Source organism: Prosopis cineraria, unplaced genomic scaffold (genome assembly GCF_029017545.1).
Source record: "Prosopis cineraria cultivar Desert tree isolate PC_DT_omini unplaced genomic scaffold, ASM2901754v1 PC100, whole genome shotgun sequence".
Classification (NCBI taxonomy): Eukaryota; Viridiplantae; Streptophyta; class Magnoliopsida; order Fabales; family Fabaceae; genus Prosopis; species Prosopis cineraria.
Window position 1 is genome coordinate 50,586 of NW_026555427.1, and position 23,516 is coordinate 74,101.

Here is a 23,516-nt window from a genome sequence, read left to right on the forward strand (position 1 = left end):
AGCCACTGTCTCTGGTCCAATTACTCACAGCATCTCACTTCGTCCGCCATCTCTACTATCGTCATCTCTGTGCCCCACACCCCATCTCCGCTACTTCTTCACTCACCCACAGTGTCTATTGCTCAATAAAGCCAGCTAAAAAAAATGAGCTTCATTTCTTTACTGCCCTTGTCTCTGTGAACTCCACCGTGTCTTCTCCCTTGATTCAAAAATTTCAGCCATGTTCTATTCCACCTAGATCGTCAAATCTGATTCAAAGTGGGATTAAACCACTTCTTTTCCATCTAGCTCATGAGTTCTCAATACGAAATTTAATTTTTGCCTTGATTCACGTACCTGACTCCTTCAGTTGAGGTATATTATTTTGTTGGTCTGCTTTACCTTGCTTCTGTTTAGCTTAAACTCTCTAGCATTAACCTCTACAAGTATGTTTTTACTACTAGAATTGATTGTGTCTGAGCTGAGAACTCGTGTGAATGTAATGCTGTTTTAATGATTTTTTGTGTTACCTCACTCCTAGTTGTGATGCTTGAAGTTTAACCCACTATCTCAGAGCTTAAATCTTGTATTTGGAATACTCAAAGGTAGATACTATTGGTTCTGGGTCTGGAAATTTTATTGTGGCTAGTTAAATTCTTTGAATGGGAGAGAATTGAAATTGCTTTACTAGATATTTTTTCCTGGTTGAATTAGACCTATTGTAAAATGGCTGTTGGAAGATTTCAACTTACTTGAGGCCTCTTTTGTAAGTTCTGTGATTCAAATTGACAAGAATTATGCAATCATGTTGCTATTTGGTTCTAAATTTGGATAGTAAGCAAGTGTGCTGCATTGAATTTTAAGCTCTATTCCTGGCATTTTTTTTTCTCTCTCAAGTTTTATGGGTGTGATTGGCCATTTATGTATTGGTAATTCCATTTTTGGTTTACTTAAAAGGATAAAAAAAAGGTGATATGTTGGCATATTTGTACAAGTTGAATTTGGTAAGCATGAATGAGCTATATTTCTTTAGTTGAATGCTCTCATTATGAAACTTGAGCTTATGATCGTGACTTGGGCTCAACACTCACTATCATGCTTCTTGATTCTGGACTTGGCTTTACTCTTCATGTTTTAAATCCTTAGTTCAAATCTGTTATGTGGAAGCTAGACCTTGTTTAAACATGTTATGTAAAGTGCCATTTTGTGCTAGCTTCATTTAATCATGTTTGCTTTAAGTTTGAACCTTTGTTCTTCCTTATACTGACTGTTGCTTATTGGTATTGCATTGAGTGCTTTCTTGCAGGCCATGGGTAAGAAAAGTGTCCCTCTTTCCAAAACAGCTAAGGTCATTGAGGTTGGTGAAAGTTCTAAGGGATCGGGATGGGATAAAACCTGATTTGCCACTGCTGCGATTCAAGATTATTTTGAGCAAAATTTGAAGGAGCAAAAAATAGTTCAAGAAAGACCCTTCCCTTTGAGATGGTCTGAGCAATTTTATAATGATTTACATGATGTGTATCATGCCACTAGCCTCATCCGTGAATAGAGCCATGCCTCTCAGCCACTTGTGGAAGCTTTCTATGCCTACATTGCTTGCAAGGATACCTTACGATGTAAGGTACGGGGCAAATGGGTAGAGATCACTGAGGACACATTTCGAAAGGTGTACAACCTTTCTCCCATAGAAGAGTGCCAATATACTATCTACAAGAATGATAGAACTCACTTGCCATTTGATGATGTAGTCCGAGTGCTATGCCTTCCTGACAAAATATTTGGCAACATGACACCCATGGCAATCCCAAGAGTATTCTACGCTGTAATCTGAACAGGACAACTCGTATTTGGTGGCACTTCTTAGCATCTAATGTGATTTCAGTGACCCATATGAGCGATGTGACTGTTGATCAAGCTGCCCTGTTATATACCTTGATGATAAGGCAACCTGTTGACTTTCCAAAAATCATGTTTGAGTATATGCGAAAGTTGCCTAGAAGCAGATATCGCAAGCAGCCATTTGGGTTCCCACACTTGATTACTCAAATGTGCTTAGAGAAGAAGGTTCCCACTTATCCGAAGGATCTCATGCTCCCTCCTTTGCCCAAGTTCAATTATAGAGAAATTTGATGTGCTAAGGGACCAAGAGGGGTACCAAATCAAGCTGCGGATGGTAGGAGGCATATTGATCCACCTCATGTTGAGCCTACACTGAGCAATCTCATAGCACTCATCCAGAACAAGCATGAGGGCCTCCAACGCCAGCTGGATCAGATTGACTTTAGGCTCCACCACATTGAGCTATTCTTGCACTAGAGATTTCAAATGGACTTGCCTGAGGAAGAAGAGGCGGCCAATACTGATGTTGGCCAAGACTCGGACACTCACGCTGACTAGCTTCACCCTTCCTTACTTTACTGCCTTTTATTTCTATTTTTAATTCTAATTAGCTGTTGATTAGTTCTTTTTGGGTAAATATGGTTAGCCATAATCTTCTGATATCTTTTGTGCAGGGCTAACTTTGATCTTTTTGTAACTAATATGTAATACCTTGACTAATCTCTTGCAACTAATTACTCTATGATAACTTGTGTACATGCTGGTATAGTTAGTTGTATTTTTGGATTGCCTGTGGATATATCTCAATTATACTGTTACAGGTTTCTAGATTTTTGTGCCTCTCATGCACCTTCTTTTTGGTTGTTAAGTTGCATGAGAGAGCCCTCATTTTACCCTTTTGACAGTGCGGACACTGTTCAATTTAAGTTTGGGGGTGAGGGTATTATTTTGATTGATTTGACATGAACTTCAATTTTAAAACTTAGCTATTTATTGTTCCTCTCTTTTAAAATTTGAACTAGATTGAGAAATTATTTGTTGAATAGAATGTGTGATCCAATGATAGAACGTTGCTTAAACTGTATGCTTTATAGGAAGTTGTGATAAATATTTTGGCATGCTTGATTTGCAGGGTTAAGGCTTGCTTTCTAATAATTTTGTGAAATTTTCTTTTGCACTTTTGAACCAGACAATGATTTGAATGCCTCTATTAGGAAATTATGTGGTAAGTTTATGTGCATTTTCTCTCTCAATTGAGAAACTCTAGAACCTATCTTGGAATCTCTTGAGGCATTTTAATCACTTTGCATGATATTAAAATATGATTTGGGCATTCTTTCAATTGCGTTTGAGCCTTTCAAGCCCACCTATTGCATCATTTCCACTTGAACCCCTTTTGAGCCTGGAATTAAAATCTTATGTATTTTCTTTTTGAAACCTTCATTAGACCCTAGCCTCTATAATTTGAAAAACCATGAACTACCTTACTCTTGAGATAAGTGATAAAAAAAATTTTTGTGTGCTAGTAGGGAAGTTTGTTTTAGTTGTTCAAGGAGGTGTTGTTATTGTAAATTTGGGTGTGAGGAATGGAAATGAAGTTTAGAATTCTACTAATTGTGCTCCTCAAAAAAAACAAAAAAAATATATAGAAATATACATGAAAAAAAAAATTGCAATGAAAAAAAAGAAAGAGTTTCAATATCAATAAATTTGGAGTACAAGGAATGGTATTTGGGATAAGTTTGGGGGAAAGTATTTGGCTAGCAAGAATGGAATGGTTGGCTTCTCATTGTCATTTATCTCAAGTTCTTTGAATTCCATTTATCCTTTCATTTCAATAAGCCCAAAACCTTTGGCCACGCTACAAGCTTACAAAGTCCCATTGATTTTGAATTATGTGAAGTGATCTTTTAGTAGAGAGAGAAGAAGAGTTTAGGCATATGAAGTCTTGATATTGAGCTTGTTCTATGCATATTAAGTTGTTACATTTTGACTTGATATTTGCAGGAAAATCGTTCTCTGGTCTCACACACACACATTTCTAAATTGTTGGAAAGCATGATCTTAATTTGTGAATTGGGCATTCCTTTATATTTCACTGCTATCCTCTTTAACATATATTTGGAGCAACTAGTGAGGATATTTTCATGCATGCTTAGTAGATGAATAATTAGTCAATCTAGTTGTTTTATTACTTGTTTTACTCGAGGACAAGTAAAAATCTAAGTCTGGGGGTGTGTTAACCTCTAGAAGTTTATATTATTTCATCACATTTTCCTTAGATTCTAATCCGTTTTAGTTCAATTGTATATGTTTTTATTGCCCAAATTAGGAAAATGTGCATTTTGTTTTGGGCTTGTGTTCTTGGCTTTAATTTGATATTTTTAGCCTAATTTCATGTTATTTTGATTAGAAGCGTTTCTGGAGCTTTGTGGATATTTTTGGAAGGTGTTTGGATGAAGAAATCAAGAGCTAATTGAATGATTTTTGTTAGCTGTAAAAACAGTGCAAAACTGTCAAAGTCGTCCCAAAGTCGTGACTTTCGTTCGCGACTTTCACCGCTGTCAAAAAAACGCTGTGTTTCATTTATCAGAAATTAATTGGCTATGATACATATAAGCTGAGAGCTCGACCCAGAACGCATTCTTCAGACTTTTTGACACTTTTGGAGCTTGGTTGTGCTAGGGTTTGGGCATTGGAAGAGTTGGGATCAAGAGATTGAAGCTTTGAAGATATTTGGAGCTCATTTTCTTTAGTTTTTCTATTCCTCTTCCCTTTCCTCTCTTGTAATTTGAAATGGGTCCACTTATTTTGTATATTTATAGCTTGTGGATGATTATGAGTAGCTAAACCCTTTGTTCTAGGATTATTTGGAACCCTTGTATGGATTAACACCATATTTCTCCTCTCTTTTTGTGATTAATGATATATATGTGTTTATTTTACTCTTTCCTTAATGCTTCTACTTGATTGGCCACCATTTAAATGTTGGGTTCACTTAATTGATGCTTGAGAGGGCTAGGTTGAGTGTAGAACTTGGGTAAAATTGTGTAAGAACTTGATATTTGCATGTTGAAAGGATGGTTTTGCTAGTAAGATAGAGATATACTTGCTAGCCTTGCATAGCCACATTAGGGTTGGTGTTTAAAATTGAGTTTTATTAATTGTAACAAGAGATTGGGCAATTAATTTAACTAAACACTTGTTCATGACTTGAGAGAGCTTGTCCAAGTATTTTTAGAACCCTAGGTTAGTACTTATTTTCATTAAAAGCATTTATGAGAGGAGGTAATTTTGGTGTTATGAAATGCAAAGGGGACAATTAATCCTAGGTCTCAATTTGTGTTGGAAGTTTGTGAATCACTCACTTTCTTAATTTTCTCGTGTTAGTTTCATTTGCAAAACCATTTCACCTAACTTTGTGTAGCTCAACTTGATCAAATTTACTTAATCTTTTGCTTGATCATTGTTTTTGAACAAATCCTCGAGGGAACGATACTTTACTTTCATTATATTACTTACTACGATCCCTACACTTGTGGTAAGCAACAATATGGCATAATTTTAAGAAATAGAGTTATTTAATCAACAAAAGTAAACAATGCTCTGTGCGTGTACATGTAAAATTTTGAATTGTTGAAAGTAAATGTTTTTATAAAATAAAATTTATTGATAAATTATTTTGACGTTATCTACTTACCTGTGGTGCTCCCAATGTTGAAAATTCACTTTTTACAACTTCAATCAAGTTCTTTTTTTCTTGTTCCAAACACCCTATAAAAATCATAGAGTCTAAATAAACTTTCGATAAGTTTAATAAATCCTCTCCCAACATTAACACAAACCAATATTTAATCCAAGCAATTCAAAGTTTCCAACATCATCATTTATTTCTCAAAGTTGAATAAATCCTTTCCCAACATTAACCAATATGCTTTAAAGTTATTTTATACTATCATATTTTTCCTTATCCTAAATTAATTTTATATTCAAAAGTGTTTATAGTATCATCTTTCATAGCTTGAATATATGCATATTCATACTTGGACTAACCTTTTTGTTCTGATATATAATTTAAGACTGTCTAAAGTAAAGATGAGAGTAAGCATGAAGAGGAAGGAATCAGAATCATCATTAGCATGCATGACATACTCAAAATGAGAGAACATAAAGAAAAGGATGTTTAAGAAGAGCTTAAGAAGATTGAAGACATTCATACAAATTTAGATGTATCTTGAAAGCCTTAAACTTGATAGGTATAATATCATTAAGCTATAAGTTTTTATGTTAAACTTATTGATTTAGATATGTAATATTGACTCAAGATATTTTAAATCAAAACATGCATTTAAGCTCTTAAGAGATAGAGTGAGATATATTTTTCTACAATCACATTTTTCATCCTTAATCACATATATCTCAGAAAGTTTAAAATGTTTTGATTATTAACTCTAAAAAGTTTTCAAAATTATTCTATTTACTCAATAAGGAGGTAAGTTGAAAAGGTTATGAATACTTGAAGTCTAAACTTTAAAATGAGAATTGTGCAGAAAATTAGATTTGACCTTTGGTCATGTTTTTAGTCATATCTCTCATTACATAGGTTATTTTGATGTGAAAAATATCTCATTTGAAAATAAACTCCAACATCTTTTTAATGATATTTATTTATTCAAAATAAAGTTCTATTAGAAAAGATAAAAATTTTAGAAGTTGAGTGTTGAGATATTAATTTTGTACAGTATTTAGAGTTGATCTTTGTTCACTCTTTTATTCATATCTCAAAATTTAAATTGAATTTAAGTCTAAACTTCCTTTATTAAAAACTAGACTTCAAAATATTTCTAATGATATAAAATTTATTAGATTTGGAGTTATATTGAGTGATTTATAACCTTATGAAATTTTATACAGTGGAACCCTCTAAATAACACGTGAATGAAAATTGAGTTCATGCATGAATCATCCTTAAAATGCTTCATGTGCAATTCAATCGTGAATCCCTTCCTATCCATATGTGAAAAGTTACCTAAAAAAGCTTATTAAAACTCAATAACTTCTGTGGTTCAATTCAAGCGTGAATCACTTCCCATTCATGCGTGAAATGTTACCCAAAAACCTTATTTTCACTCAATAGCGTTTGTGGTCCAATTCAAGTGTAATTTGTCACCTATGCAATATCACATGATGGTTCAAGTGTGATTTGTCATGTTTTAAGCATGATTTGTCATTTGTGCATGTGAAATGTCCATTTCATGCATGAATGAGTTTTGTTCTACACGTGAAACATCACCAATGACTATAATCACCGTGCAATGATTATAAACGGTCATATTATGTCTCCAACACCTATTTCACTCTATAAACTATAAATATAATACTCCAAATTTACTGTAACAAGAGATTAAGATTAGAAATTATTGAATTATGAGATTTTCATTCTTTATACTCTTATTACATGAAAATCATTATTCTTGAGCTAATATCATTTATATCTTCATCATTTGAGTATTAAAGCTTCATTGTACTCAACATTACTTTTAGAGAGAGTTTCAATTGAGTGATATACATATTCAAAATTATTATAAAGGTGAGGAAGAGATTTTTCTTATAATCAAGAGAGGTTATTATCTTGGAAAAAGAAGCTCACTAGTAAAGTGAGTTGCTATAAAGGCTCACAATTACCTACTTAAGCTTGTGTTATAGTGAAGAAATGAAGGTATGAAGAAAAGATGTTTCAGACATCTTCCAAGCTTCAACACTTAATCCCAACTCATCTAAAGCCTAAACCCTAGCACAATCAAGCTCTCAAAATGTCTTCAAGTGTGTAGAATGTGTTCCAAGTTGAGCTAGCAAGATATACACCTTAAGCCCAAACATTTTCAACTAAATAAAATGCAATGCTTTGCTAAGGGCAACAAAAATAGTGAATAAAGTCATGACTTTTGTGATGACTTTGACAAGTTTTTTGCACTCTTCCAATTGATGAAACTAATCATCCTTGCACTTGATTTTTTCATCTAAAAGCCTTTCAAAAGCATTATCAAGAGTCCAAAAATGTTTTCAATCAAACTTTAAACCAAAATAACACTTATTTAGTCGAAAAGTGTCAAATTAAAGTCAAGTGTGCAAACCCAAAGTGAGACACATATTTTCATAATTTGGACAATTAAAAGATATACGATTGTGTCAAAATATAATAATCTATAGAAAATATGCTGAATTGAACAAAATTCTAGAGGTTAACAGTATAACTATGAAAATCATAGTATTTAATTTGACTTTAGGCAACATTTTTAAAATTGTTGAATGTAAGTCATGATTCTAACCACTATTTCAACATTACTATAATGTTATGTCTTGCAAATATACATCTAATTTTGAAAGTAATTTTTGAATTAATTTAAGGAAAAGTACAAAAATTAGTCCTTATATTTTTATCGGGCTTTGCTTTAGTCTCTATAGTTTTTTTTAGTATTTTCAATCCTTATAGTTCTCATAATTTAACATTATTAAGGATCTAAGAAACAAACGTCACTTAATCTTGTTGAAACTATAGAAACTAAAAATACTAAAAAAAATACAAGGATTAAAAGCAAAACCTGATAAAACTTTAGCAACTAATAATTGTTCTTTCCCTTAATTTAATAAAAATATTGAATAAAGTAATAAGGATATGTTAAAATGAATAAAAAATGAAAGTAAATTATTTTTATATATAGGTAAACAACATGCAACAAGTCTTGCGAACAAGGAACATTTAAAAGTAATACTTATTTTTTAGTTAAAGGGCAAAAAATGCCTTGAAATTTTTTCTTGAGAAATGCCAGGTATTCTAAACTTTTTTTGGAGCAATTTTTTCCCAAAACTTTTAAAAAAGGAGTAATTTTGCCTTGCTGCTAGTGTTGATTGTGTGTTTAACTTTAACAGCCATGTGGCATTTAAAACAATAGGACTACACATAAGATTGCTAGATATTCTTCTCTAGAAGCTCCAACCTAAATCATGGAAGTTCCAACCCAAAAAAAAAATAGAGTGCTCTACCAAAACCTATTCTATAAAGACATATTCGGTGTAATTGGATGGATTCCTCCTATAAAAACCATGAATGCCCCTAAGGAGCTTTACAGTATTGCCAAGGCTCAAACACTTATTGATTTATTCAGTACAATTCCAAGTTGCTATTTTGCTATGGCATTCATTGACAAAATAAAAAGATTCAAAAGTCAATTGATGGGGTTCTTTTTCGTGACTGTGTTTATGCTTGCCCTGGCCATTCCTTTCCATCACTAGTCTCTTAAGCATAACCATTCAAGGAAGCAACAGGTAAGCTTTCGAATCAGGGTTTTTCTATTGAACCTTAATTTTGATTATTACAAAATAGAGAAGATTTTGTTCGACAAAAATTTAATGGTAATTAAGAGTAAAGGAACTCATATGCATTAAACTTTGTTTCCTAATTATTTTTTTATATTTATACACATACTAGTTTGCCTATACCAATATGAATCTCCTATATTTCCAAGATCTAATTCTATGAAATTATGTCTGAGTTAATTATTTGATTTTTTTTAGAATCTTTCTTAAGCTTAGTTTGTTTAATACTTTTTCATTTAAGAAGTTATTCACTTTTGTTTAATTGATCTTGCTTTTGAGGCATTAAACACTCTCTATTGTATAAAAGTCTTAGAAGGATTTTTATACTAGTATTTGTTTTTACCTATACAAAGTTCCCTTGTTCCCTTAGAAATTCAGTTACACTAGTACTATCTCTCTGTTTCTTGTATTATTATTTATACAAGTAATAACACTCTTTGTACTAATATAATGGTCTTTGTCCCCTTGGAACTTAACTCATACCAATAGAGTGGCACTTGTTTTCTTAAGTTTTATATTATACCTATATTGTCTACTATTCTAGTACAAACATGATTGTTTAGATACAAGCCTCTCTTTTTAGGATATAGACTCCATTTATTCAAATATAGTGTATCTTTGATCATCATATTTTATGAAAAGCTATTCATATACAATTCATCTATACCCATACAATGACATAGCACTTGTTCTCAAAATATTCTTGCTTATATGGGTACAGTGAATGTTTATACTAGCATAAACATGAAAATTTGTGCTCTTTTTTGCATTCCAAAACATGTAAGCTTTTAGTCTCACTTGTTTCTTATCATTTCATATTCTAAGTATTATGTTATCATTTTTACCTATCTAGAAGTCTTTTAAACACAATCTCGAGTAGAATTAAATACTTATCTATTCTTAGAATTTTTCTTTATACCTATATTGCATTTAGCCCTATCAGTATTAACTTACTTATCATTTGTCAAAGCATCAAATACATATAGCCATTATTTTCATTACTTGTTGTGAGCTCTCAACTTTGCCATAAAGCATTGTGCCATTACCTTATTTTCGGAGAAACTTAAAAAAAAGAAGAAGAAGAAGATAAAGAGTCTAACAGCTAATTAAATGTGTCTAATGGATCGTTAATCATTTCCAACTATAAACAGGCACATTTATGAAGATAGATGTAGAAGAGTTATTGCATGATCTTAAGCATTCAATTTCTTACCTATCTTTTGTGATCATATTCATTTTTTATAAGCTTTGTTGATTGTATATTTCACTCTTAGAGAGAGTTTGCGATAGGACTAGTTCATTCTTGAACATACTCTACGTATCCTTGTTTTTCATACTTGAAATAGGGGACTTAAGCTTGGGGAGCTTAAGTGGGTTATCACATTACCTTTGTAAGGGAGAGTGATTCAAACTTGAAGTGTGATTTGTACTGAGGCAATCAAAAACCTAGATTCATCTTGGTAGAGTAAGTAAAGAAAATCTCAAGTGTAACTTGGGGACTGGACGTAGGCTCAAGTGGTTAGAGTTGAACTAAAATAACTACGCATGCAAAGGTTCTCTTCTTTACTCTTAATGTATTTGGTGATATCATTCCTAAATTTATCTCTTTTATTATGCAAATTTTGTTAAATTTTTTATAGTCCAATTTACTCCCCCTCTTGGACAATTTTTACATTTTCAAATCAAAATGAAAGGAAAAGGTGGAAATCAAAGCAAAACTCATAGTAGAATTTTCAACAATAGGTTGTGGGATTCAACCATTGATAAGAAATCAAAGAAAAAATCAAACCTTGACATGGTCCCTAGAGAACAACATGAGAGCCTAAAGCAAAAATCATAATTGAAATTTCAATGTCAATTTCCTTTAGAGATAACTTCTCTCCCTTGTAGCAGCTCATTCCTACCTCCTCAATTGGCTAATTTAGGTCTTTTAGAGGTGGAAAGACTAAAAGGACTCTCCAAAAGGACTTGTTGATTTCTACCATTCCCCTAGTGCTTGGAGTTCTTAAAATGGGTTCTCCTACTTCATTGCCCCCCACCCTTGGGATCAAAGGACGAGCCACCGATGTGCCCTCCATTCTTAATTAGATGAAAGAAGAAGGAAGAAGATTGAGAAGATCAACCCATTTTCAATAATTTTCCTAGCTCACAATCACATTGAGGAAGGAAGAAAATGGAGAAGAGGAAACGATTGAAGAAGTTTTAATGGCCATGTGCATATGTTTTATTTTTAATTTTTATAAACTAAATGCCACTTGGCTGCCAAGTGGCATAAAAGGTCAAACTCACAGTCAACTAATGATTAAACTTGACAATTGAGTAAAATTGCCTCATTTTTAAAAGTTCTAAAGCAAAATTGCTCCAAAAAAATTTAAGATGCTAGGCCTTTCAAGAAAAAGTTTTAGGATATTTTTTCCCTTTAACCCTTTATTTTTTGTTGCCTATTGAAGTTGGGAACAATTTTTAAATGTTGTGACAAGAGAAGTTTTAAAAGAAACAATCTTAATGTTGCATATTTTATAATTTTATTGCAATAGTTGAAAGGATAAATGAACAAATTGATCTCTAAACTATAGATCCAAAAACATCTAAAAGCCTAAACTCAGTTTTTGTGCAATGTTTTCTTTAACTTTTGAAAATAATAGAAAAGACATCAAAAATTACCAAAAAAAAAATACCCAACAATTAAAAACAAGAACAAGAAATTACAAGAAAGGACCAAGTAAATTTTTGGTCCTTTTCTATAATTGTTTAGGACCTTTTTGTTATTTTTTGGTCACCTAATAATCAAAGTTAATTTTTGTTAATAATAGGAGTCAAATTATACCTATTTTCAAAAATTAAAGAAAAATATTGTAGAAAATATAAGTTTAGAGTTCTAGACACTTCTAGATCTATAGTTTATGAACTAAGTTGCTCATTTATCCTAGTTGAAAATTGTTGCCTACTCCACTTTAGAGTACATTTTTCAATTGTTGCCAAATAATTTTTGCTTAAAGTAGGGATCAATAACAATACATGAAAATTGTTGCCTATTCCACTTCAGATTCATAAGTGAGATACATAAATTTATAAAACTATTTATTTATTTTCAATTGACTTTCCATTGATTCATAAGTAATATTACTTAAATTCACAGTTAGCTTTACTTAAATTTATGAGTGACATTCCATTGATTATTTTAATAATTATTTATTTTTTAATTACAAATAAAGACTCAGTACTTCCATGACCAAAAAAAAAATAATGGAATAAACATACTTTACTTGATTAATAAATTAATAATTAATAGAAGTAATTTTTTTTATTGTGGTATGAGCAATGGAATGAACGTACTTTATTTGATAGTAATAGAAATAATTAAATAGTGATATAAATTCTTTTTAAGTTTGCATGACCACAATTAAAAATATTAGTTTTAATGTTTGAAAGGATTTATAAAAACATATCTGAAAGTAATTTAACTAATAATAATGATGAGTGGTTATGAAAAATTTAAAATTTTAAACCTACTTTTTCATGAGCGTATCCAAATATGGACACGAAGAAGCCAAAATTTTAAAAAATATATGTAGCAGAAATTTTGTATGAATATACTGGATATGCATAACACTTATATTTTGGCCCAAAAAAAAAAGTATAACACTTATATAATATAAAAGAAAATTTAAAATTTATGATCGATGACCTCAAAATGGGCGGGAAAAAAAAATCTCCCATCCTTTCACCGCTATTAGTATTATGATAAGAGGGGGAAAAAAGGCAAGAGAACCAACCGTGTTAATCTTAGTGAAAAACTGCAATTACATGAATATGAGATTTTAAATTTGAGTCCATATAAATAAAAAAAAATGTTTTTAAGAGAATTAATTTTAATTTGACCGAACGATATGCTCGAGTCGAATCTAAACAAAACAAGTGGATACTTTTTTAATATATATATATATATATATACATATATCCCACTGACTTTTGAACCTACAAAAAGGTGTATTGACTTTTGAACCTTTATTTAATTTCCTTCTTCATTTCTTAAAGAATTAATAAAATTAAAATCGGGGGAAAAAACGAACATGTAAAAACAAAAGAGGCAGTTGCGCTGTCCCCAGTTAACATGAACAACATTGTTCACTTGCTTGATTTAGAAAGACAGGGAACGGTTAATTCGAGTGCAATCTTTTTACGTTCAGAAAAAAATTAATTTATTAATAACTATTTAAAAAATTCTATACAAATTCCTTGGGAGAAAAAGTAATATTTAGTTAAAAATACTAATATTTAATTAGAGATAAAAATAGAAATATTGACTATCAAAACAACAAAACTGGCTGCAATTTAGAAAGAAAGAAACAACACAATAACTGCCCTGGGCTTCATTCCTATTTGTATACTATACCTTCTATTTCTATTATAAGGCGTTAGGTTAAAGTTTATTTCTATCCTTGAAGTATTCTTTTAAAAACATCCAGTATCTAAAATTAATTTTAGATACATTCTTCTCATTAAACCTCAAGATCGAATCATTCTTGACATTACTTTAAGTTTGACTATTGCATGTGGATGTGCACCAAATTGCTTGACTTTTTTTTTTTTTTTTGCCAGCATGTCAAGAGAGAATTTGGTCCACATGATCATTTAAGTGCCAAACTTAATCTTAGTTAATTGCAAGGGCAAAAATGATCTGGTTTTAAGGGTTTAAGGAGAACAACATATTAAAGTTGAATTTATGACATTTGGTGATTCTAAGTGTATGGTTCAAAGACAAAAATAAAATTTAACCCTAAAACATTTTCAACTATTTCTATTATAACTCATTAAATTAAATGCCTTTAAAGAAAAAAATTTCAATTTTACTTTTTTTTAAATAAAAATATACAATATATGTTAAGCCATAAAATTAAATTTATAATAAGAATAAAATTAAAAATAATAATGAATAACTTTCATGTATTGAATTAGAAAAAATGATAGTTAAGTCCTAAAAAGTTAGATTTATAACAATTAGATTTTTGGCAAAAATTTTTTAAAAATTAATTATAAATATAAATTCACACGGTTACAAATTAAAAATCATATTACAATGTAAGAGTTATATGAGTATTTAAATATTTATTTATAATTAAAACTTTTAAATTTATAATTATCTGGATCGATATTTTAATTTATTTTTTAAAAAAATTATTAGGAATTTAATTGTTATTGATTTCAAGTTCTTAACCCAAACTATAATTGTTTTGTAAATTGGACTTGGCTTTGCTCTTCTTACCTCCTACACCTCCATAGCTCTGCTACATTTTAGAGAAAATCTAAACTTTTTAAATTTTATCTTGACAGTTCATATTTAATATTTTAATTTTAATTTTATATTTATTAAAATAAAAAATTTATATGAATGAGCCAAATTTATATGGATGATTTATATTTAAATTTGATCACCGATTTAAATAGTTTATATTTAATATGGATGGTCCATGTTTACAAAAAAATTTAATAAATCTCATCTGTAGTCTGAACAGTTTAAGGTTCAATATCGATGATCCAAATTTAAAAAAAATAAATTAATAAATACGATCACTAGTTTGAACAGTTTAGGTTTAATATAAATGGTTTGAATTTAATATTACAAATTATAAAAAAAATTTAATATTAAATCTACACTATCTAAAATATATTTAAATAGTCAATTAATAAAAATTATAAAAAAATTTAATATTAAATTTAAATTATTTATATTAAATGTGGATTGTTCAAACTAGCGATCAAATTTAATAAAAAAATTTTATTTTAGTAAATATAAAATAAAAATAAAAATTAAAACAATAAATCTGAACCAATTTGAACGGTTCAGATTTTCTTTAAAATGTAGTGGAGCTATGGACGTGCGTGGGTAAAAGGAGCGGTGCTGAGTCCCTGTAAATTATGTGCACCCAGAAAAACAATTTAAATTCGAAGTGATCCCCTCGGAAAAGTCAGTTCCCTAGTAGACCCTAGATCAATTGCTTTGTGATAAAGACGTTCTCTTTTTCTTTTTCTCTCTTACTCGGTAAGGAAAATCAAAAATGGACTTTTCTTTGCTTCCTTGCCCAGAGACTCGTATTTATGATTCCACCAAGCTTTGGCCATTCAGAAACAAATCGTTTTCAAATTTCCAGTCTCAGTGTATTAGACTCGAAAGTTGAAATTCCTGTGCTTAGTCTTCCTTGTAACCACATTTCTTTAACAACCGTCACTTCCAATACTTAGAACACGCTTCCAAGGCAACATGACCCACCTACTGTACTCGTGTCTCATCCCCAATGACCAGTTGAACGTGCTTGTTGAACTACTCCGACTTGTGAAATGTAAAGAAAGTGTGTTCTCTTAATGGGTTCGTCTTTCTAATTCGGGATTTGAAATTAAATTTAAGCTGCTTAGAAACCTCAGGTTTTTTGGGATCAAGGGTTCTAAGTGGCCCCTTTTGATCCCATCCCCGAAAATTCCCAGTTTTCTCTGATCTAAGTAAACCGACGACGCCAAATTCTGGCACCTCTGCTACTTCTTTCACAATGGAAGTGGATAATTCTTCGAATTTTGAACCCGCTGTTAATTCACCGTCAGTCAGAAGCGCCATGTCCTTTCAGTCTAGGGGCTCCAGTAGGAATTTGACCCGAGAAGTGAATTTGGGGCTTCCGGATGCCAAGCATGAGCGGTATGGTTCGAAGGGAGCAGATTCTGAAGTACTCAGTACGTCCAAGAAGGAAATCAGCGATGTGGATGCGAGGTTAGTTTATATAAATGATCCTGTGAGTACGAATGAGAAGGGTCGGTTTTCAGGAAATTCGATTCGTACTGCGAAATACTCTATCATCACCTTTTTGCCCAAGAATTTGTTTGAACAATTCCGTAGAGTTGCTTACTTTTATTTTCTTATAATTGCCATACTTAATCAGCTCCCTCAGATTGCCGTTTTTGGGATTGGGGTTTCTTTTTTGCCGTTAACCTTTGTCCTGGTAGTTTCGGCTTTGAAGGATGCATATGAGGACTGGAGGCGGCATCAGTCTGACAAGATTGAGAATAACAGGTCAGCATTGGTTTTGGTTGATGATAATTTCCAAAGGAAAATATATAAGGACATTAGAGTTGGTGAAGTGATTAAAATCCATGCAAATAAAACCATTCCCTGTGATATGGTGCTGCTGTCAACCAGTGATCCTACAGGAGTTGCATATGTTCAGACTGCTAATTTAGATGGAGAGTCAAATTTGAAGACTCGGTATGCAAAACCTGAGACCATATCACTGTTGCCTGAAAAGGAGAGGATTAATGGGTTAATTAAGTGTGAGAAACCCAATAGGAACATTTATGGGTTTCAGGGTAGCATGGAAATTGATGGAAAGCGATTGTCACTTGGATCATCTAATATTGTTCTCCGAGGCTGTGAAATCAAGAATACCGATTGGGCAATTGGTGTTGCTGTATATTGTGGCCAAGAAACTAAAGCAATGCTCAATAGCGCAGGGGCTCCATCAAAGAGGAGTCGGCTGGAGACTCGTATGAACAAGGAGATCATCCTGATCTCTTGCTTTCTTGTAACTTTGTGTGCAGTTATCTCTGTTTGTACTGCTTTTTGGTTAAAGCGCTACAAATATGAATTGGATCTCTTGCCCTATTATCGGAAACTAGATGTTTCAAGTGGAAAAGCAAAAAGCTATAAATATTCTGGATGGGGGTTGGAGATACTGATCGCATTCCTCATGTCAGTTATAGTGTTCCAAGTCATGATTCCCATATCATTGTACATTTCCATGGAGCTTGTCCGGATTGGTCAGGCCTACTTCATGACCAGAGACACCAAAATGTATGATGAGGCATCAAATTCCAGATTTCAGTGTCGAGCTTTAAATATAAATGAAGACTTGGGACAAATTAAATATATTTTTTCAGACAAAACTGGCACACTTACTGAGAACAAGATGGAATTTCAATGTGCAAGCATCTGGGGGGTTGATTACAGCTCTCAAAATGCCGATCTGGAGAATGAGCCTGTCCAAGGTGTGATTTCATCTTCAAATGGTTGTCAGTTCTTAAGAAATTATAGGTCAACTTTTGCACATCTGACCTTGTAATATAAGTGACATCGCTTGCTTTTTTTGTGGTTTGCTTTTGTCAGTTGATGGAAAGATATTGAAGCCTAAAATGAAGGTGAAAGTTGATCCAAAGCTTTTGCATTTAACAAGAGGTGGATTCAAAAACAAGGAGGGAAAACATATTTGTGAATTCTTCCTTGTGTTGGCAGCCTGCAATACTATTGTGCCTCTTCTTCTCGACACATCTGATCCTGCAGTCAAATTGATTGATTACCAAGGCGAATCACCAGATGAACAAGCACTGGCATATGGTGCTGCCGCCTATGGTTTTACACTCATAGAACGAACTTCAGGGTATATAGTTATTGATATTCAAGGAGAAAGACAAAGGTAAGTTCAATTGCCTTTCCCCCAATCTTAGTCTAAGCTTTAGATTTATACTGATAACCAGGAACGTTAAATGTTTGGGGTACGGTATCCATAATGTTCAAGCAGTTGTGATTCTTGATTTACCATGATAACTGGAACCAATTAGTTTTCATTTATTATTATGTAAGAGTGTCTACAAAATGTTTCCTTGGGTGTATTATTTATTTAATTGCCCATATTGCTTGCTTATTGTATAACTGTCTGTGAGCCTTGTTTTAGTTTTTCTCCTCCTCCTAACCTAGCTTTTTAGTGACTGGATTTATCTGATGTTCATGATGTTGGTGCAGGTTTAATGTCTTGGGTTTGCATGAATTTGATAGTGACCGGAAGAGGATGTCTGTTATATTGGGGTTCCCTGACAACTCTGTGAAAGTTTTTGTCAAAGGCGCTGATATGTCAATGTTTAGTGTGATAGATAAATCATCGAGCACAGATATAATACGTGCAACTGAAACCCATCTTCACTCTTATTCCTCCCTTGGTTTGAGAACCCTTGTCATTGGGATGCGGGAATTGAATCCTTCAGAATTTGAGGAATGGCATTTTGCCTTTGAGGAAGCTAGCAATGCTCTGGGTGGTAGGGCTGCTTTGCTTCGCAGGGTTTCCAGCAGTGTGGAAAACAATCTCTGCATATTAGGTGCATCTGCTATTGAAGATAAGCTGCAGCAAGGGGTGCCTGAATCCATTGAATCTCTGAGGACAGCAGGTATCAAGATATGGGTGTTGACTGGTGACAAACAGGAAACTGCCATATCAATTGCTTACTCCTCAAAGCTCCTAACAGGTGATATGACTCGAATTGTAATTAATAGCAATGATAGAGAGTCATGTAGCAGGCATTTACATGATGCCCAACGCATGACCATCTCCGGGGTTGCTAACAACATTGGAAGAATTATTGAACCTGTAACAAATCAAATAGCATTAATCATTGATGGTACCAGCCTTGTATACATTCTTGAAAGTGAAAACACTGAACTCGAAGAACAGGTTAGTGCTGTTAAATTTGACATGGTGTCTAAACCGCAGTTTGGTTTTGTTTAATGTGCTCATTTAACTTGCTGCTACTAATTCCAGCTTTTTCAACTTGCGGGTGAATGTTCTGTGGTTCTTTGCTGTCGAGTAGCTCCACTACAAAAGGCTGGGATTGTGTCCCTTGTGAAGAAGAGGACCTCTGACATGACACTAGCCATTGGAGATGGTAGGAACCCAATTTGTTGACTTTTTTCACATTGTCACTTGCCTACAAAAAAGAAGGATTAAAAATGGGGAAAAAGTCACTGATAGATGATGAAAGATCATTTGTTCATCCCTTGTTCATATTTCTCCTAATATTGCAAAATTTTATCCATGTGATTCAGGTGCTAATGATGTCTCAATGATCCAAATGGCTGATGTTGGAGTGGGTATCAGTGGACAGGAGGGTCGGCAAGCTGTAATGGCATCAGATTTTGCAATGGGACAATTTAGGTTTCTTGTTCCTCTCTTACTGGTTCATGGCCATTGGAATTATCAACGGCTGGGTTACATGGTGCTATACAATTTGTACAGGAATGCTATCATTGTTCTTGTCCTATTTTGGTGAGTAAGACTCTGGAAAACACAAGTATATGGATGCTTTAACCATGTAATTTTTCAAATCTAGCTTGCCAAGAACCCTATAATGTTTTCTAATCTGGAATGCCATGAACCCCATGCTGATTTGGATTTTCTATTCTTTTTGGTTGTTAAGATGTTTACTGCCAAATTTTGTTTTGTCTTCCAGGTATGTGCTTTTCACTGCCTTCACTTTGACAACTGCTATAACTGAATGGAGCAGTTTGTTATATTCTGTAGTTTACACTTCATTCCCGACTATAATTGTTGGTATTCTTGACAAAGATCTTAGTAAAAAGACTCTCCTGAAGTACCCTCAGCTTTATGGAGCTGGGCAGAGAAATGAGGCCTATAATGAACATTTATTTTGGTTGACAATGGCTGATACTTTGTGGCAAAGTATCGCTGTGTTCTTTGTTCCTCTCTTTGCCTATTGGGGAAGCACCGTCGATGTATCAAGCATTGGAGATCTTTGGACTCTTTCAGTGGTTATTTTGGTTAATTTACACTTGGCTATGGATGTCATCAGGTGGACTTGGATTACTCATGCAGCCATTTGGGGTTCTGTTATTGCAACCTTCATTTCTGTCATGATCATTGATGCTCTACCCACATTTCCTGGTTACTGGTAAGCTCTCTTTCTTTACCTCATTCTCTGTTTATTTTGTTATGCAACTATTTGTTCCTAAATTGTTACTGGTATGATTGCTCTGCTTTATACATTATCTACCAATTCTGGCATGACCTATTTTGTTGTGGAGTTTAATTACATTTGTTCCAGTTTTCATGCGTTATAGCATCCCACTGGCATAGGCTTACAGCAAAGTGATGATTAGAGGCAAAACTGACGAAAATATGGAATATATAATATAATTTGCTGCTGATTTCTCAATAGTATTTTATGAGGAAAGAATCTTAAATAACTTTTACCCAAAATGTCAGGATTTCAGATTAAAAAAAGGGGGAAAACTCTTGAAAACAAAATGTTCAAAAGCCCAAGGCAATTGATTCTCGCAGTCCCTTTTTTACCTGCTCAGCGAAGCCTGCCACTAATATGTCAAGAGCAGTGAACGCTTTGAATGGAGGTTTAACAGGCTTAAATTTGCTTGCATGCAGTAAATTCTACTAAAGAGGGGATTCAAATGATACTAGTGTTTCATGCATATACTGTAAATTAAATGCTTCCATCACCAGTGTTTCATGCTTTTGCATGTATGGAAACCAAGTTATTCAGCCTACCAAGCTAATTATTTGTTGCCATTGATTCACCTTGCCTTCTTAACATTGATTAGCCTGTGCTTTCTAATACTGCCCATGAAACTTTGGCAGGGCCATCTTTCATGTCGCGGGAACACGTTTGTTCTGGTTATGTTTGCTTGGATCCATTGTGGGCGCTTTGCTTCCTCGGTTTGTTGTAAAAATTGTGCATCAGCATTTTTGCCCAAACGATATTCAAATTTCAAGAGAAGTCGAAAAGAAGTTTGTGAATACAACAAGAGTTGGTGGTGGTGGGCAGATAGAAATGCATGCTATTGCAGATGATCCAACTAGATAAGTTTGTCTCCTTTCTTCCTTGTATTCTTTTGTAGAGTCATACATACATACATACATGCATAGATATATATATATATATATATATGCATACACTTACTTTTGGCTGCTTCAGAAAGACTCTGTTGGTTGCCTGATTTATTGTTTGCTATCCAAAGGAGAGTTTTTATTCACTGTAGAGGTTTGTCCCTGTTCTATGATTTTGTATCGGATGTTGTAGGCGTGCAGAAATAGAAGAAATTTTTCATGGTGTAAGGCTTTTGGGCCTAGAATGGTCTGAACTTGGTCATTTCTCACAGATTAACTCGTTCTTAGTACTTGAATTAGCTCCACGTAGCTATGTATATGTAATTTTTTTTTTTTTTTTATTATCAAGAGTTAAACAGCGTTGGCTTCTTGATCAAAGTATGACTTTTACTCCAGCCCTATTGAGTTCATTTCTGGATAAAGGCAATTCATCATCTTTAATTATTTATGTTGTTATTATTTAGAGTTATGTTTTTTATTCTTTGTTCTGATAGAATAATATAACTTTTAGTTCTCTATGTTTGTATCAATTATTAATTCAGTCCTTCAAGTTTAATTTTTATCAAGTTAGTTTTTTAAGTTTATTTTAATTATCAATTTGATCCTTATTATTTTAAAAAAGAACGGTTATACTATTAATGGATAATAGAATATTGATTGCAGCCAAACAAATGAATGAAAACAAGTATAATTATTTAGGTATGAAAAAGCATATTCTAAAATTTTTAAAAACAAAAGAACAAAACATGATAAGAGAAATTATATTAATAAAAATTAAATTAATTTAAAAGTTAATTTGTTCTCGTTTAACTGCATATGCATTGTCAAGTTAACAATGTATTTTACATTTTAAATTATTAAGTTAATTTATGTTTTAAAATTTAAAAGAAAATTATAAAGGATCAAATCGAAGATTGAAATAAATTTAAAAGATTAAAAATTTTATTTTTTTTTTCTTTTTGTTACTGTTGTATTTTTTGTACCCATGCTAGACTTGGCTGGTGAATCTGTCTTTGCTGTTTGGGCAACGTTGGTTATGCTTCTGAATATATTGACAAGAGGCCTAAATTCAGGAAGATAATACTGATAGGGCAAGTCTTGAACAGCGATTATCAGCATCATGGATGTCAATACAAAATACAAAATATGTATAATAAATTATTCTTTTGATCCTATTTAAAAGACTATACCTGAGGATCATTAATACATCATTTAAAAAATTTAACGGAACATTTATAATTTATTTATAAAAGTATTTTTGTCTCTTTTACTTTTTGCTTGAAAATGATTTTAATTTAATTAAAGATAATTTTGAAAGTTTGTTAAAAAAAAGTTTCTATTTAACTAATTTTATTAATCTTACAAATTTGAAAATGATTTATAAAAATCAAATAAAGTATTTAGAAGTTGTAAATAGTATAGTTCTTATCATGCATACAAAGCATGCGGTTAATTCCATTTTCGCAGCCGCAAAGTCACCTGTTCGAAAAGCATACGGTTAATTCTGTCTCTAAAATTATCATAACACTTTAAATATTCCTTTATCATTTCCAAATTAAAATATGATAGGGTCTCAATCATCTCCACCACAATGTCGCTATTAATATTGATCAATATATACATATATATATATATATATATATAATCAATAATTTTTTTGGCCAAGAATATAGTCAATAATCAAATGTTCATAAGTGTAGAATCGTATTGCTGCCACTACTCACTTTGTTAAAAAATATAAAGTATTTTTAATTAAATTTTACCTTTAATAAAATGATTATTTATTTTTAAATTAATACTATCTTTTCATATTTAGCTTTATGTAATAGGACATTTTACTCTAAAATAAATATAAAGTGATTATTTAATGAGGGCATTTTTTTACCTTAAAATATTAAAAATGTCTTATATTTTTTAAAAGTCAACCCCTTAAAACAGAATGAGTATTTAAATTTCTGAACGATAAAATTTTAACAACCACCAATAAGGGATGTTTTTGACATTTTAGACCGTAGATAATTGTATATATAAATAATAATTAAAAACATTTTTTGCAATGAATAATCGTTAGATACTCAAATTGATTTTTTTAATTTTTTGGCCAACAAATTGAATGTATAAAACTCTTACAATTTTATTTCTAACTTCCCCTATCAAAATAATCATCCTGATTTGCTTTGATTATACGGTCATAAAATATGATTTTTTTTAAAAAAAAAACAAATGACTTGAGTCTTCCATTAAATAACGTGATTAATCTCTAATCCATAACAAATCCATAATTATATAATGATATTGACGGGTGATGATGCTCTCATCTTCCCTTCCCATTTTTCCCCCTCCTCTTCCTAATTTTTTAATTCTTCTTTTTAAATTTTAGCAGTATGAATTTTAATATTTTGTATTTTCTTATAATTTAACATGGCAATAATAATTTTATACGAGATCAAATCTACACAATCTAAATTTTGATATAATGGCTAAAAAAGAGAAAAGAAGAGACGAGGATGAAAAAGGAAAAGGAGAGAATCCTCACCTGATATTGGCAAGCACAGAAACTCACTACATCTCGCTTTAGTGCTCACGAGGAACTGAGCATTATCCTTTTAATGAGATTTATACAATTTATATCTAAAGTTTTAATTTTTATTT

The 23,516-nt window shown here is 32.1% G+C and overlaps 1 protein-coding gene across 1 annotated transcript; it reads left to right on the top strand.

Moving 5' to 3' along the window:
* Positions 1-15,181: 15,181 nt before the first annotated feature.
* On the top strand, positions 15,182-21,382 carry LOC129295376 (phospholipid-transporting ATPase 1-like). The gene is made up of 7 exons (XM_054933890.1): positions 15,182-17,226; positions 17,345-17,651; positions 17,978-18,680; positions 18,768-18,891; positions 19,052-19,271; positions 19,456-19,914; positions 20,616-21,382. Exons 1-7 carry the CDS (start codon positions 15,741-15,743, stop codon positions 20,839-20,841), a joined length of 3,525 nt encoding a protein of 1,174 aa, XP_054789865.1. The 5' UTR covers positions 15,182-15,740; the 3' UTR covers positions 20,842-21,382.
* Positions 21,383-23,516: the final 2,134 nt, after the last annotated feature.

Coding starts and splice junctions, on each gene's coding strand:
- LOC129295376 (XM_054933890.1), top strand. CDS start 15,741: ATGGAAGTGGATAATTCTTCGAATTTTGAACCCGCTGTTAATTCACCG. Junction 17,227..17,344: donor GGAGAATGAGCCTGTCCAAG/GTGTGATTTCAT, acceptor TGCTTTTGTCAG/TTGATGGAAAGATATTGAAG. Junction 19,272..19,455: donor ATTGTTCTTGTCCTATTTTG/GTGAGTAAGACT, acceptor TTTGTCTTCCAG/GTATGTGCTTTTCACTGCCT.